Below are 18,255 nucleotides of genomic sequence, written 5' to 3'. Positions count from 1 at the left end.
TCGGCCCATCTTCGCTTTTTGTTACATTTTGGGTCTACTTGGTAAACAAGTTTGATAATAGCATATATCTTGATAAAAATGATAGTAGATATGGTACTTGAAATGTTGATAGTGTTTAATTCAACTTTTGTTGGTAGTATGCAGTTAAAATTGTTGTGGGAAATTACGTGTACGGATATTATGCATTAAGTGATAACAAATTAAAATAAATAGTAAAACAAATAGAAAACAATTTATCATCATGAGTTTGAAAGGGTATTATCGTCAGTCCATTTAAAATGAAGGACGTAATTGAAAAATGGTGCCTAAATGATTTGAGAATTGTCCAAATTGGGACCATTTGAGAATGGTCATATTATGGTCAAGAAATTGTCTCGGAATTTGGGTCTCAAAATGATCGTTTGATTGACAAGTGCAGTATATGGTTCAAGAACAATAAATTGTTGTAAGATTTTTGTCAACCAATCAAACGGGCACATCATATTTTGGTACAAATAGTAGGGTAATGAAGCTCTCGTTAGCAGCGTAGCTGCAAGGCCCATAACATAAAAAAAAAAAAAATGGTTACACCCTTAGGTGGTAATGATCTAATGGATACAGTAAGAGTTAGTAAATGATGGCAAAGCCTGTCTCAGTGCCTTGCACACAAATGGCAAGCTTCAATGATAGTTAATCATTCATGGGTTGTACTCTAATTTTTCTCTAAGCTAACGCCTTAAGTATACAATGTCCAAAGAAGGTTAAGTAACCGGTAAAAGAAGCGACCATTGCAAGCTACGTAAAGCAAAACACACGACTACTACTGCTCTTTCAATAATATCTCTCTTTCTTTTCTTTTCTTTTCTTATCTTTTCTTTTCTTTTCTATATGATGTTTCAACCACAACAACTGGAACAGTTAGCCTCGACTACTCACCAGAAGAACCAGCTTAAGCATGAAAGCACCCTCTCATCAAATCAAGTCTCAACGACCAGTAGCTCTTCCTTTAATCCCAAGACACATTTTCATCATATATCTGCCTTCCCATCTTGTTTTAATCCATTCTCTGGGCGTTCTTCAATTACCAGCTTCAAAGAATCGTTCATGGCGAGCCTCCTGCAGCCATCAGAGACTGTATGTAAACATACTTGTACTGTTTCATTATTATGGCATTGTTGTTATTTCATATTAATACTTAGTACTTAATCAATCGGCCGGCATATATAATCTGATACACAATTATTGCTTATATATGTATGTTATGGTATGATTTTAAGTGACATATACAGTTCATGGCATAATATATGAATGGTTTATATTACTACTGTCTTTTCAGCGAAGAAAGAAGATAGCAGGTGGGCAGCAAAAGAGAGAGGTACTTGAAAAAGAGGTATGTGGTGCTCTTTTCTTCTGTTTTTCATTTCTCTTATGTGTGCGTAGGTCTGACGGTTCTAATTTAGACCCATATCGAATGTGCAAAAGACAAATTTATATGTTGTCGTTCTTAGTTACAAAAAGAAGGATAAAAATTAAAATTAGATATATGAAGCTAGTGGTAACACATCGATCGTAAAGCAGGCATTTAAATGACTCTAGCCGTATTTGGGATGGGTTTAGAGGTTTGGTTGGGAAAGGTTGGATCCCATCCTTTGTTTGTCAACCATATATGGGGTGTTCGGTATGGTCCGTGCACCCTTCCGAACCCCCTCAAGAGTCTAAAATTGAACCCTATAATTGTTAGTCTGGAGAGATTTCTTTATAAAATGGTAACTTTATACCTTTTAAAAAAATTTGAAACCCTCCCAATCCCCCTTCTTCCAAACAAGTATTCAAATTCAGTTATCCCAGTTGTTAAGATGTATGCACATGATTTGATGTGCATGTGATGAATTGGGATCCCAATAACCCTAAACCAGTTGCTGGGATCCGTAACAACCTGACTCAAAAAAAAAAAATGAAAACTTCATTTCAGAAAGTGTCACCATCCTTTTGAAAAAGGCTGCTCCAGCCCATCACCAAAGATTATTTACTTGTGCACTCATGAATTGCTCAAAAATGGATTCTTTCTTTAATTTATAGGTTGCCATGCTTCAGAATATACTGAATCAGGAAGAGAAGACGCGCCACGTTTTGGAGCAAGTACAGCATGGCCATGACGGTTCTGCCATCACCATCCCAACTTCTCTTCCTCCTAAGGTACCTTAAAACTACGTCTCATGCAATAAATTAACTGATTAAGCTTATATTATCAGTACAATTGTTAAGACTTTAACCCACATCGGATTGACAAATAACTCAATTAAGTGGCATACAAGTAAAGGTCTAGTTACTCTCATCACCAACGTGTTTTCTAGGTCTAAGAACCAATAGCGACAGTTCAAAAGTAACAAAGTCGTGTAGGCCTTTGGCCAAAAGTCGACAATATTGATTTGTAGTGTTTTGGCAGAATTTTCTAATATAGTATCGGGTTTCCATTTGAACATGATCTCTACCTGTCCACTTTTTGGATCTGGTATAACTTAACAGACAAGTGCAGGGGAAAGTGTCAAGATTTTATCACACAAAGAATTGACATAACACAACCAAGTGACATATAAGCAAATGTGCAATCCCTCTCACACAATCAATTCATTTTTGGGCCTAAGAACTAATAGCGACGGCGCTAGAACAAAAAAATCGTGTGGGCTTTTAGCTTAAAGCAGACAATATTCATTTGTAATGTTTGGGATGAATTTTCTAAGCAACGATACCAATATAATATTTTGTTTTAATTACTGGTGCAGGCAAAGGAGCTGTTGGCAGAGTTAGCTATGGTGGAGGGTGAGATTGCTAGACTTGAAAGCCAAATAAGCCAACTTAGGCTTGGATTGAAACATGAACAGGAAGCCACTAAGCAAACCAAATCAAGAGTGCAATGGCAACCTGCAACTCCAAGCAACAACATTCATGGGATTTCATCATCAAATACAATGACAAATTCAAACCCCATAAACAATGCAGCTGGGCATGAAAAGTTGGCATTTGAGACAAGGGCATTGTATTTCATTAGTAAGGCTATAAATGGTGATTTTAGCAGTAACCAGGATTTCACACTGGCTGAGAAGAGGAGAAACTCAAGATTATTTACTGATCAGAAAGAGAATCATGTACAAATACAACATGAAGAGCCTAAATTTCAAGACAGAATCCCCAAGAAAAGTGGGATTCTCAAGTCATCTTCACCATTTAGAGATCCAAGACACCCAACACCAAAGGTACATACAGACACCCCCAAATCAATATCTTCCATTGACAAACCTTAAGAACTTGAATTACAATCCTACACTGTTATTACATTGTTTTATCGCAGCCGAGAGAACGTAATTCGGAGATTTCATTGGATCCCTTACCAAAATCATTATCAAATGCAATACTATCAGAGGAGAACATCCAGCAGTGGCAACCCAACAAGTTATCTGAGGACATCATCAAGTGTTTGAACTTCATATACATTAGGCTACTTAGAACATCAAGAGCAATGGAGCTCGAGAAATCGGGTCCCATTTCGAGGTCCATGAACTCTCCTTCAATCTCCAGAAGCTTCAGAGCTGAAACCAACTTGAAGTCCAGCCTTGTGTTGCAGAAGGAAGCTAAGCAGCAGGATCCTTATGGTATCTTCAATTCAGATGAGTCTATTCCAAGAGACATTGGTCCTTATAAGAATCTGGTTATCTTCACATCAAGCTCTATGGACCCTAAATACATTTCCAGCTCTGGTTCTCTTCCTTTGCTCAGAAAATTAAGGTATGATGCTGCAAAACTAATCGACCGCGAATTTTATCGTGAGTAACAATTAACTACAACAAATTTTCGACGCATTAATTCATAATGCAGGGACTTAATGAGCAATCTTCAGACGGCGGACTTAAGATTCTTGACTAATCAACAGAAATTAGCATTCTGGATCAACATCTACAATGCCTGTATTATGCATGTACAGTATGGAAAAATCACTCTTATTATTTTATGTTCTATACCTCATTGATGAAAGGATCCTGGGATAACATCCTGTTCTGGTACAGGGATTTATCCAATATGGGGTGCCTTCAACACCAGAAAAGCTGCAGAATTTGATGAACAAGGTAAATTTTTTTTTTATTTTCCATGAAATCTGATGAGAATAGTTGCAAGAAATAGTAATGAGGACGGTTGTTGAATTCAGGCAACACTCAACATAGGAGGCAACACCATTAATGCTCAAGCCATAGAGCATTTTATATTGAGAAAACCAGCACCTTCAAGCAAAAAAGAGGTAAATATATATACCAGTGAAAATGTTGAAATTGTACGTATGTATTTGTTACTTGCAATTAATTTCTCCTAACATCTGGTTTTGACGTGTTAATCAGAAGACAGAAAAGGATGATCATAAGGAAGCCATTATTCGTAAGCTTTACGGGCTCGAATCAATGAATCCAAATGTCGCATTTGCTCTCTGCTGTGGAACTCGCTCCTCTCCTGCTGTAAGTCACACATTCATCATAAATCAAGCTTGTGTTTTATCAGTCTCATTCTTGTGTTAGACTTATAATAATCCTGGTTTATAAGAAAAGCCCAAGTCTCTCTCAATCAACAAAGTCATTTTCTTGGCTCAAGTACCTTAAAGTGAGACAACCCAGAAGAACAAAGTCGTGCGTGCCCGATGTATCCACAATGAACCGGCAAACCCAAAGCGATGGATTGAGATTTCTGATATGATATCGAAACAATGTCTATTAGACTTATAATCCCATATCGTTAGGAGAACACCAAGCGATATTGTAGATTATAAGCTTCTCTCAATCAACAACGGTCTTTTCCCGATGTAAATACAAAGTGAATTGGCAAGCGCAAAGCAAATGATTATTGTTGATTTGAGTAGGCTAAGATTTCTGATCTTTAGAGGAACAAAATTTGACAAAAATGTTTGTGGGCAACAGGTTAGGGTGTACACAGCAGAGGGAGTAGTGGGAGATTTGGAGAGGTCAAAATTAGAGTACTTGCAAGCCTCGATAGCTGTGACAAACACAAGAAGGATTGCATTTCCAGAGCTTCTGTTGAGACACAAGCTTGATTTTGCAGTGGACATGGAGTCATTAGTGGACTGGGTTTGTCAGCAGTTACCTACATCTGGGTCACTCAGAAAATCAATGGTGGATTGCTTCAGGGGGGCCAACAGTAGTAAGCTATCGAGCCCAATTGAGAAAATACCCTATGACTCTGAGTTTCAGTATCTTCTAGCAATATGACATGAACACATCTTCTATTGAACAGAGGGAGACCACTAGGAATTGAAAGGAAAATTGCTACATTGCTATATTACAGAAAATTGTATTTATTAATTTGGTGATTTTGGCTTTCATTTTCTTGGTTTTCTGTTATTGGAATATCTGAATCGGAGTGGAGAATTTTGTAATCGTTTGTGAATTTGAAAGTGCAATACATAAGGAATCACTGCTTAATCAATTTGTTTTGCATTCCAGTTGTGAATTTGAAACCTTAATCTTTTCATTGGACTGGGTTTTGCAAAAACCTGCGCAATATGGATCGTTTGTGGGTTAAACCCAAGGAATCGTAGCGATTTTAGGTTTATGGAATTGTTCAATTTTCTCCATGGACGAATTTTCAACGTTTTTATTCAATTTACAAGCATCAGCGTTTAAATTTTGATACAACGTGGCTGGCCTATGGTATTTTTTGAAGTACAATAGCTGTTCCACAAGTGATAAAAACTGGTCAAGAATGCTTTCCGAATCGCCAAGATCTACTTGATAATTGGAAGCAAGTGAATACTGAAAAGTATATATATATATATATGAAGAATTCTTACATAAGGGTCTAATGTACGGGTGTAAAATAAAATCGACCGGCCACCATAATCAGATACAATCTCGGCGACACCTTCATATTAAAACCCAAACAAACATTACTTAATATCATTATCAACAAAATCTATTTAATATCGCTCATGATTCATGCATATATATATATATAGATGGCATTTACATATATATAATGAGATGGTGAACTGCGAACAATGAACATGAATGTGCGCGTGTGTGTATATATATATATATATAAAATTTACCCGTCAGTGGTTTTTCCAGTAGTACTAGTACTGTTATCGAAGTCAGGTCCGGGTGCAGGGTACCCAACATCAACATGATCACTCGCTGGCTGTGGCTGCTCTTGTTCATTCCTTTCAACCACCACTAGTAATGCTCTTTGCTTCACAACCAAGCAAGAAGAGCTCAATAGCATCATCATCACTACACCAAACACCACGTAGTACTTGATCCCTTTTGCCATCTTTACTTGTTAATTACCTGTTCATTTCAATCAATTAAGTAGTACTCATACACCACTTATAACTATATATATATATATATTGACTTGTACTACTTACCAGATAGAGCAGAGAGAGTTCTGTGCGTGACCTTGAAGGGTTAATTGAAGCAAGATCTATGTGTTGTTAATCTATATATAGTGAATTAGTTTGGAGGGTTTTCCATTTCCATTTATAATATAAATGACGGGTCTATTAATCCACTAGCTAACATGTATTTTTATGAGGCAAGAACAAGTGGGTTCACCATAATTACGTTATTACAATTGTATTATTTCACCATTAAAAATATGGATCGTGCTTGTAGCCGCCCCCGTTGATGTATGATTTAGGAGTAAAAAAATTTAAAAATTTTGAAACATTATATTTATATTTTGATCATTTTACGAATCCAACAATATATTTTCTCCGAAACAAAAATCAAATTTTATTTTTGTATGTGATGTAAATCTTATTTTTTTCTTATCCGCAATAGGAAATTTCTTCCTTATTTAGCAAGAGTCAAGGGAGCACAATGAACTATTCTATTACAATTTCGCATTATTCTTTGGAAGGTAAAAGTTTGACCACTTCAGTTTCATTTTACTAATGTTTACTTTGACCTTAGACTCCAATTGATCCAAACTAATTATTTTAATTGTAACAATAATATGATCAAATATTGTTATTATTAATTAAATATATGTAATATTGTGGTTGAATTTCGACTCTAGCAATGTAAGTTTTTAACTTAGAGCCTGCGAATGAAATAGTTTTCAAAAAAAAAATTGATCCTTTCAATAGCCCGTTAACAACATTTAGGGAGTCTGATTCAACAATGATAGATTTTGCTCTTATTTTGAACCCCAAAATCCATTGAAATCTCCAAAGTTGAACTAACTACTTTCAACTCAGTAGAAATGGAATCAATACTGCTAGAGAGGCCAGAAAAGATGCATAAAAAATTTCCTCTCCTAGATTCGACTCTCTCACTCTCTTCAATTTCTATTTTATTTTGAAATTGCATGAATCTCTCTCTTCGGGTTTTTTTTTTCTTTCAGATTTTCAGTTCAATTTTTTTTTCTAAATCTATACTTTTAGAAGAATCTAAATATATTGAAGAATGTTTGGATGTGTTATTGTGTGCATGTGTTTGTGAAATAATATATATATAAAAAAAAAGAATGAATTTTTTCTTCGAAATCTCGGTTTTTGTCCAATTTTAAGAGGAGCGAGTCATTTTTGGGTTAAGAACAATGAGCCCTCACCTAAGATGTGAAAGTCCTGTAGAGAATCGAAAATCTTATGAAACCGATATATTATGAGCAAAAAAAATCGAAGATACTAACAAAAAATTCTAAAAAACTGTGAAAATTGAGTGATAATATGTACTCCTTTTGTTATGAAATTTCATATGAACGTTTTTACATGCTCAATATGACATCATGACGAGCTGGTGATGTCAACATGACATCACATAATAAAACAAAGAAAACACACTCCTTAAACATGTAAGACTACAATTGTCTTTTAATTTTTATTTTAAATAAGTTTGTAAATGCATACTATTAATGACGTCCTTATTGGCCTATAAACCTTGTATGAGAGATTTATTGGTAATTATCTTTCGATATTTTTTTCAAAAATTTGGAACCTTAGGTCAGCAGTCAAGTCGGTTTGCGCCAGGTGGTCACTGGATAATACTTCATTAAAAAAATATATATTTTGTCACCATCAACTGATCTCAATGATTGCCAATAAGAAATTCCAACCTTAAATTAATAGCAAAAGTAGAACGGAGCACCATGGACTTGACTGGATGCTATTCTATCACAAAGTTGCATTATATATTCTGTGCAAAGCTAAAAGTTTGACCACTTGAGTTTCATTTTACCAAAGTTTAATTTGACGGCAAACTCCAATTAATCCAAATAAATTATTGAAATTGTAACAATAATATGTTATCATTAATTAAATATCGTTGGAAACTATAAGGGCCAGTCATGATCAACCAGTACAAGAGAGGGAAAGATGGTTAATTAAGCTTTGTCCATTCTTCAGTGGATCAGTGTCTCCCCACCTATCCGAACCACCAGCTACCGATTGTCCATAACCACCCTTTTTACTTCATCTAAATGGCTACCTCTCAATGACTCTGCCTAGACGCCCAATTCAACATCAGTTTTGTGCCAACTTGATACATGTCTTGGTACATGAAGAGAAGGAGACCATCAAGTGAACATGCAAACAGGGAGAGGAGAAGAGCTCCTCAGTTATGCTGAGGAGCCACCCTCGTACCCCCATCGAGTATAAGAGCACGCCCCATGACCAAGGACTCAAGAAGAGATCAGTTACGAGGAGGTAAATATTGGGTCCACTAATTACCCACGTTCTCACCTTCTCCCTTAACTGACACCTCCAAACTCTTATAAAAGGAAATCATCCACCACAGGTAAGCGATTTTAACTATTGTACTCAAGCATACTTAATAGCAATTTGAGAGAAGAAAGCCCTGAGCGTCGGAGAGGTTCCCCCGAGCATACATTTGGGGGCCCCCCATAGCTAACGTGATTCCTTGTGCAGGCCAGCTCTTAACTTAAAAATGATCATCATAGCTTCGGTCTCAACTCTTATGATGTGCTCGGAACTAGAGTCAGTTTTGAGCGACATCAATCGGGGTTGATGACTTGACATTGAATTCCTTTCACCAAACCCACTCGACCACAACGTGCAAAGTTTATCACACACTCGTATCGAGCTTCAAATGTCAATATATATGGAGGATCCAAATTGAATCCCTACTCCATGTGACACAACTTTTTTCACTTGTGAGTGATTGAGTAGAGTTTTAGTGACTGATTAGTGTATTAGGAAGACTTCATATTTTCTTTTCTCACATATGATATAATATTGTTTGGTGTGGAAATTGAATTAATGGTGCTTTTATCTTTACACCCAACTAGGTTTTTGGTAGAAGAATGCGAAGAGTTCTTATTTTAATTTTAGTCCTAGTTGTTAGCTAGGTAGATATGATTAAGACATGATCTACATCTTACCTTATAAGCTTTTGGACAACCTAACTAAAGTGGAAGCCTACGACTGTTGAATGAGATCCAACGGTTCATTTTTTCAAATTGTAATGGGCTCATTGCACATAGGGCCCAAGAAACTAGTGTCAGCCTGTTGAACAGTTTCACTTATAGCCCAAGAAACGAATGGTCAAAGTCAGGCCCATTTAAATGGATCCGCTGAAGTCTGAACCCATTGTACGTTCCACACTTCCACGTACGTACTAGGTACGGCTTACCGTTCTCTCCTCCAGCTGGGCCTGTCGACGCATTACTATTGGGCCTTTTAAAAATATATATGTGCAGATTGTGATTTAGATTTATTTTGGACTAGCTAGGCAGTACCGCTGTAGGCACCATAAACTAAAAAAAAAGAAAAAGATAATTATACCCTAAGAAACAATTATTAAATTAGTTTCCTGACAAAAAAAATTAAATTAGTTGTTATTTTTTTTTGAATAAAAGAAAATTTTTCATTGATAAAAAAAATGGCACAATCTTCTCCGGATGAATTCTCTCTCCATTAGAGAGTAAATGTTCGCTAAGTAATCATATAATCAAACTCTTAAAAGTTAAATCATGTAATTTCCATGATAACCGGGCAAAAATGGGAGCTATCGATTATCGATTTTCCCTCTCGTTGAATCTACTGGCAAACAATCACTCCTTAGTTAAATCATGTAAGTTCCATGATGTCAGGGGCATAAAATGTTTTGCTAGCAGTTAGATTATTAGTTTTTCTTAGGCTCCGTTTGGCACAGCGGAAAAATTGATTTTCAATGCTAGCGGAAATGCTGTGAAAAATATGCTGAGCTTAAAGCTGTGAAATATGCTGTGAGGTGTTTGGTGAAATAAAAACTGACGCTAGCGGAAAAACTGTTGAATTAAAGTATTATAATATTAGTTTTTTATATTTATATTAAAAGTAATCTAATAAATATAATTCTTATTAAAATTAATTTTAAGTATTCATTTAATTAATCAAATATAATTTATATTTAAAATTAATTTGAAGTAATTTTTAATTAATCAACTTAATTTTCTTACATTTATTGTATTTTTTAATTTATATTTAAGTAATCAATTAATTTTCTTATATTTATTGTATTTTTTAATTTATCATTATGTATTAAAATTAAACACCTATAAAATTAAAAGTCTTAAATATAAATATTTTATTTGTATTTTTTAAATTAAATTAATTTTATTTTAATATTAAATTTAATGTTATAATAGTTATAAATGCATAAATATAATTAATTTATTAAAAAATAGTTTTATTTAAACCATTAAACACAATTAAGTGGGTCCCATTAATAAAATAATAATACTTTTATCTAAAAAGTGTGGGACCCAAACAGGCAGTTAGTCTATTAGTCTACCTATAGTATTATTATGTTCCCTTCAATAGCATCTTCCAATTTTTCAAATAAAAAAAATCATATATTGTGTTTGTTATGCACTAATAAGAACTCCAATATTTACCAATAAGATGTGACTCGATTGACAATCAATTGGGTTAGATATATGTGTGCGTAAAGTTCGATTCAAATGAAAAACATATTTCTTAGTATTTCAAAAAAAAAAAAAAAAACCCTCCAATATTTGAAATACAAAATTAGGGATTCTAGTGAGTAGATGACCTTGATTGATAAATATAGTATACAGTATACACGGCTGAATTGATTGATATTTTTCTCATGTCAAACCTAAAATTTATGTACTCACTAAATAAATAAATGCTAGTCAATGGTCTTAATTCATAACAAGCCTGACATCAAAATGAACATAAATGGAAGGTTTGACAAGTAACCACTGAAACAAATACTGTTTTCAAATTTGATCTAGATCATAATAATTATTATTAATTTATAAATAAATTTAGTGGCAAATATAAACTATGATAAATTATGAATAATAAAATAAACTACAATTAATAAAAGAATTTTTTAATTGAATTTTTTTAAACAAGAGAAGGGGATGGGGAGACTCGAATTCAAGATTTCTATCAGATATTACACACATGAGTGTTATCTGAGCTACTCGTGATTCTCTTTATTTAAAGTTTGAAAGTTGATATATTTTTAAAATTACAATAGTGGAACTGGTTATTTATCTGATGACGATTATATATGCTTAGTTTTTAAGAATTTTGACTAGCTAGTCTCTGTGTGTGTTTATTTATTTATAATCATAGTAATATGATTTTGAAATGCTAATTATATATTGATTGAAATCAAAGTTATTGTTTATATATATATATATATAATCAAGCAATCAAGAGTTATTGTTGGAGTGAGAAGGACTTGTATGTATATATTAGAAGTAGTGCACACGTCTCTTATATATATATATATATATATATATATAGATATATATATATATCTTGTGATGGATGTTGGAACAAGTGGATCAGTTCATCTTCACATCACGCTTGCCATTGATAGACATTTAACTCCAATTAATTGACTTAATTTCGCGTCCACTTTTGTTGGGTGTTTACTAGTAGCTACCAAACACAGCCACAAAGGACGACCCATCTTGATTAATTAATTCATGCTTTCTAACACTGATGGAGTTCTTTATAACTTTCGATAAAGTTGAGTTGGACTCTGGATAGATTTGATGTAGTTCACAAGCCCAACAACAATATCATATTATCCGTTTTGGGTCGAAACCCTTACGGATTTGCTCCTTCAAGCCCAACGTCCTCTGATAAGTGCCAAAAATGTACACTTTTAATAATGAATTACTAAGGCATTTGTTAGATAATTAGGGCTTAAAGTGAGTATTATACCATAAAATGCAAATATCATTTTCACTCACTTTATATTTGTTTTTTTATATTTTCAGGCTCAATTCATACCAACCCATGTTCAACATTTGCTGGCCCATTTCGTGAAGAGCTCATTTGCTTGTGTCCACTACCATCTTGACATCATTCCATGCATCACCATCATTTTTATAGTACAAATTGGCCATGTGCAACACTATTTTTCAATGGTGGTGACATCTCTTACTTTGACATGGTTGGCCATTCAACATTTTTGGTTTGAAAATTCTCAATGGATGGATAGCCATGTGCAACACTCTATTTTTCAATGGTGATGACATCTCTTCCTTTGACATATTTGGCCATTCAATATTTTTGGTTTGAAAATTCTCAATGGATGGATAGCTCCTAATTTCCTATAAATAGAGAGCTAGGGAGAAAAGAGAGGAAGGAATACAAGACAACATTGAAGGAAGAGACAAAGAGGCAAGAGGAGAAGAAAAATCAAGGAGTAAGTTCTTGAGTTTTTCTCTTACAACAATTCTCTCACATATTCTTTCTAGAATTTTGTGAGATTAATTGTTGGTTGTGTAAACCTAGTATGAGGAACTAATCCTCTTACTAGGGTGATGATGGATCCACTCTATTGTATCTAAATAAATTTGGTTTGATTAATTATTAGTTTATTTATGCTATGTCAAGTGTTAATTAGCTATTCTTTATTGATAATTAAATCTTGATGCTTAGCTTCCATCTAGGTTTGATTACCATGATGCAAATTGAGGCAAATGCCCATGTCCAATTTGAGACCAGCTTCTTGCAGTTAACACCGGAGTTACCTAGACATAAATGCCAAATGCTAGGATCTTTGTGATCGCTACATAAGTTACCATAAATCCTAATGCATTCTTGATTGTCCTAGCCAATCCAAATGCCCATGGATGGTTGCAATTGGGAATAGACGTGGTAAGTCAGATGCCCATGACTATTACATAAATTAGGGGACTTGATCTTTGACATGCATGAATGAAATGATAATTGTCGGTTAAATAATTTAAATACAATAGAGTTGGTGAAATCGGATCCCTAGTGTTTGTTTATTTGTGTTAATCCTTATTTATTTTGTTTCTATTGATAATTACAAGAGTTGGAATTGCATATATTTAATATTCAGTCCCTGTGGGTACGACACTCGTATTTGCCACTTCTATACTACAAATAATTCGTGCACTTGCGAGTATAATTTGGGTTTGGAATCGCTATACTTTTAGCGGGTTATAAACCCCACATCAAGTTTTTGGCGCCGTTGCCGGGGATTGATTTAATATATTGTTATCTAACTCTTGTATATATGTATATATTTATATATTAATATTAGTATACTACACCTCCTTAATGGAAGGTTTTTCAGTTTTATATTTGTGGATGGCTTAACTGCCCCATCTAACTATATATTATTGGCTGGTTCTACTACTACCGCCCATATCTGTTTATAATAACTGTCACTAACACTTACTAACATTTAAATTTCCGCCACTAACAGTAACATTTATTTATTTATACAGTATTATTTATATTTGTGGTTGGCTTTACACTGCCCCACCCGTATAGATATATATATATATATATATGGTTGGTTGAGCTGCCTAAAATAACCTTTTATTTCTGTTAATATTTATGGTTGGCCTCTTTGCCCCATTTTATTTTATTTTATTTTAAATTTTTTTTATTTTGTGTATATTCACTCTTTTAATTTTGTTAAAAAAATAATTAAAATAAAATAAAATAAAAAAAGGGGGTTATTATCATTGACATTTTCTTTTATGCAAGGACGTCGATCTCAAAATCCAAATCTTCTTAAATTCAATCCAGAGATTGAACGAACTCTTGCACAACTGAGAAGAGAAGTAAGAGGAAATATGGCAGAAGAGAATCCTGAGAATGCTCTTGCTAGAATTGCAAATCCACCAGTCAATGCACCTGCTCGGAGGCCAATGAAGAATTCATTCATACCTCAGAATATGGAGCAGCCATCCAGCATAGCATTTCAACCCAATGTCCAAGGCAATGCCACATTCTCTCCAGTTCTACTCAATGCAGTCCCACATTTCCGAGGCACAACATTTGATGACCCTTACCTACACATCAGAGAATTCTTTGAACTCTGTAAGACACAATCTGTTCAGGGCTTGACGTCAGAAGAAGTACGACTCATGTTGTTTCCATTTTCTCTCAAAGACAATGCGAAACTGTGGTTCAACTCTTTGACCCCAGGATCGATCACTACATGGGAGCAAATGGCAACAAAATTCTTGAAGAAATTTTTCCCAGCCCAGAAGACGAAGCAATTAAGAAGGGAAATTCAAACATGGCAGCAAAAAGATGGGGACTTATTTTATGAAGCTTGGGATAACTTTAAACAGCTACTGCTAAAATGTCCACACCACAACTTGTCACAAGATGATCAAGTTCAAGCTTTTTATGAAGGACTCGACGCAACAAACACAAGCATCGTAGACTCAGCTTGTGGAGGCATATTAATGGAGAAAAGCAGTGAAGAAGCTTTTGACTTATTTGAAACTTTAAGTGAAAATTCTCAACAATTTTCATCTAGAGTAAAGCAAGGGGTAAAGCTTCCAAAAGGCGTATATGAAGTCCACACCAGAGTAGAAAACCAACCTCAGTTGCAAGCCATGGAGAAGAAGATTGACATGTTAATGAAAGCAATTTCATCTTCCCAACAAGCAACCCAAGTTGAGATGTGTGCCATTTGTTCTCAATCTAACCACACCACGGAAACATGTCCTATGTCTTCTAACGCTGAACAAGAACATACCAATTATGTGGGACAAGGTGGCTTCCATCCCAACAACAATCCATTTTCAAATACATACAATCCAGGATGGAGAAATCACCCAAATTTCAGTTGGGGAGGACAAGGCCAGAGTAAGCAATACAATCAGAAGATGACACAACAAGTTCCTATTGAACCAAAGAAACCTTCTTTGGAGGAGCAAATGGCTCTTCTAGCTCTCAACACCAACAATTTTATTCAAAAAACGACGGAGCAAAACAACAGGTACGACCAACAATTCAGCAACATACATGGATCTATTCAGAAACTAGAAGTTCAAGTTGGTCAAATTGCTGAGCGACTAAGTGAAAGGGAGCTGGGCAGATTGCCGAGTCAACCAGAAGTCAATCCAAAAGGCAAGGAACAAATCAATGCTATTACCACCAGACGCGGAACAACTGTGGGATTTTTAGAGAACGATGGTGAAAAGGCCAAAAAGCCTAATGAGGAAATTCAGCCCAAGCCAACTGACTTATCAAAGCATAAAATGAATGAGTCTCATGTGCCTTTTCCTAGCCGGTTGGTGAATGAGAAGAAGACTGACCAGATGCGGCGAATGATGGATATATTCAGAAAAGTTGAGATCAACATTCCGCTTCTTGACGCGATTCAACAAATTCCTCCCTATGCAAAATTTCTCAAAGATGTCTGCACCAGAAAGAAGAAACTGGCACCATATGAGAAGATTATGTTGTCTGAACAATGCAGTGCCGTTCTAAACAAGAAGCTACCACCAAAGCTAAAGGATCCGGGGAGTTTCACTATCCCTTGTACTGTTGGGCAAGTCTCTTTCGAGAAAGCTTTTCTAGACCTGGGTGCTAGCATCAATCTGATGCCATATTCAGTTTTTGTGCAACTTGGTCTCGAAAAGGAATTACAACCAACTTCAATCACTTTGCAATTGGCAGATCGGTCAATAAAATTTCCACGCGGTATCATAGAAGATGTTCTTGTCAAAGTTGATACATTTCTCCTTCCAGCAGATTTTATTATCCTTGATATGGAGGAAGACAGAAACATACCAATTATTTTGGGGAGGCCTTTCTTAGCCACTGCAGGAACTATTGTGGATGTACAAAAGGGTTGCTTGTCCATGACTGTACAAGGACAAACGGTGGAATTTAATCTATTTGAAGCTACTAGACACCCTTCTGATACAGGGGAGTGTTTTAGCATTGAAGTTGTTGATGGCTCAATTTATGATTCATTTTTGGAGCATCAATCTATTGACCATTTGGCAACTTGTCTTGCGTTTCCTGAACTGCAAGTTGAAGACGATGGTGAAGTTGCAGAATTTTGTGCATATTTGCAGGCACAACAACCAATGAATCATAGGTGGATTCGTACATTTGAAGCTCTCGGTCCTTCACTTCCGAAAGTGGTTCGTTCTATTGAATCTCCACCAAAGCTAGAGTTGAAACAACTTCCAGATCATTTGAAATATGCTTATCTTGGTGCTAAAGAGGCATTACCTGTCATTGTCGCTGCTAACCTTACTGATTTAGAGGAAGAAAGTCTCTTGAGGGTGCTACGACAATACAAAAGTGTCATTGGGTGGTCCATTGCTGACATCAAAGGCATAAGTCCCACTATGTGTATGCACCGAATTTTACTAGAAGAAGATTCAAAATCCTCACGTGAAGCACAAAGACGCCTCAATCCATCGATGAAGGAGGTAGTTCGATCTGAAATATTGAAGTTGTTGGATGTAGGAGTCATCTATCCTATTTCTGATAGCCAATGGGTCAGTCCTGTTCAAGTGGTTCCCAAGAAATCTGGAATCACGGTAATTACTAATGAGAACAATGAGCTCATCCCAACAAGAAAACAGACAGGGTGGCGTGTTTGTATTGATTATCGAAAGCTGAATTCTGCCACAAGAAAGGATCACTTTCCCTTACCATTTCTTGATCAAGTGCTAGAAAGACTGGCGGGCCATTCCCATTATTGTTTTCTTGATGGCTACTCTGGCTATAATCAAATTGTGATCGCACCAGAGGATCAAGAGAAAACAACTTTCACATGTCCTTTTGGGACATTTGCATATAGAAGAATGCCATTTGGGCTTTGCAATGCACCAGCTACTTTTCAACGGTGCATGACAAGTATATTCTCTGACATGGTGGGCCACATCATTGAAGTCTTTATGGATGATTTCTCCGTGTTTGGATCATCTTTTGATACCTGCCTGTGCAATCTTGCCTTGGTTCTGGAGAGATGCCAGAAGACTAATCTGGTGCTTAATTGGGAGAAATGTCATTTTATGGTTCGAGAAGGCATTGTTCTTGGTCATCTTATTTCCGAGAAGGGGATTGCCGTTGACAAAGCAAAAATTGAAGTTATTTCTAGATTGCCACCTCCTACTTCTGTAAAAGGTGTGCGATCTTTTCTCGGACATGCGGGGTTCTATCGCCGGTTCATCAAAGATTTTTCGAAGATTTCCAGGCCATTGTGCAATTTGCTTTCCAAGGATGCCACTTTCCATTTTGATGACGAGTGTTTGCAAGCATTCAACAAATTGAAGCAATTACTTACATCTGCACCTATCATGATGGCACCAGATTGGAGTTTACCGTTTGAGCTCATGTGTGATGCCAGTGACTATGCAATTGGAGCCGTGTTGGGGCAAAGAGTTGACAAGCTACCACATGTCAGTTAGTATGCAAGTCGTACTCTCAATGATGCCCAACTTAATTACTCAACAACAGAAAAAGAACTGTTGGCTGTAGTTTTTGCATTGGAGAAATTCCGATCATACCTGATTGGATCTAAGGTGATTGTCTATAGCGATCATGCGGCCCTCAAATATTTGTTGTCTAAAAAAGATTCAAAGCCGAGATTGATTCGCTGGGTGTTATTGCTCCAAGAATTTGATTTGGAGATAAGAGATAAAAAAGGAGCAGAAAATGTTGTGGCAGATCATCTTTCTCGTATTGTTCAAACAAACAACGGTGAGAAGACGGAGCTTCCATTGAATGAAACTTTTCCAGATGAACAACTTTTCTCCGTACAAATTGAGATACCTTGGTATGCTGATATTGCTAATTACCTTGCAAAAGGTGTTATTCCCAAAAACTGGACTCACCAACAACGGAAGAAGTTTTTCTCCACAGCCAAGCATTATTTTTGGGATGAGCCTTATTTATACAAGCATTGTGCTGATCAAATCATTCGAAGGTGTGTGCCACAACAAGAACAACAGAGTATTCTACAATTCTGTCATACATTCGCTTGTGGT

At 35.6% G+C, this 18,255-nt stretch overlaps 1 protein-coding gene across 1 annotated transcript; it reads left to right on the top strand.

Moving 5' to 3' along the window:
* Window positions 1-904: 904 nt before the first annotated feature.
* Window positions 905-5,509, top strand: LOC119990914. Its single transcript, XM_038837054.1, has 10 exons — window positions 905-1,113; window positions 1,316-1,369; window positions 2,059-2,175; window positions 2,763-3,233; window positions 3,329-3,762; window positions 3,853-3,952; window positions 4,041-4,100; window positions 4,181-4,270; window positions 4,368-4,481; window positions 4,938-5,509. The coding sequence occupies exons 1-10, from the start codon at window positions 1,084-1,086 to the stop codon at window positions 5,244-5,246; spliced, it is 1,779 nt and encodes a 592-aa protein (XP_038692982.1). The 5' UTR covers window positions 905-1,083; the 3' UTR covers window positions 5,247-5,509.
* The last annotated feature ends 12,746 nt before the right edge of the window (window positions 5,510-18,255 follow it).

The sequence above is a fragment of the Tripterygium wilfordii genome, chromosome 22, assembly GCF_013401445.1.
Source record: "Tripterygium wilfordii isolate XIE 37 chromosome 22, ASM1340144v1, whole genome shotgun sequence".
In the NCBI taxonomy this organism is placed as follows: domain Eukaryota; kingdom Viridiplantae; phylum Streptophyta; class Magnoliopsida; order Celastrales; family Celastraceae; genus Tripterygium; species Tripterygium wilfordii.
The sequence above is the reverse complement of the archived record's forward strand: the minus strand, read 5'-3'. Positions and strand labels throughout refer to the sequence as shown.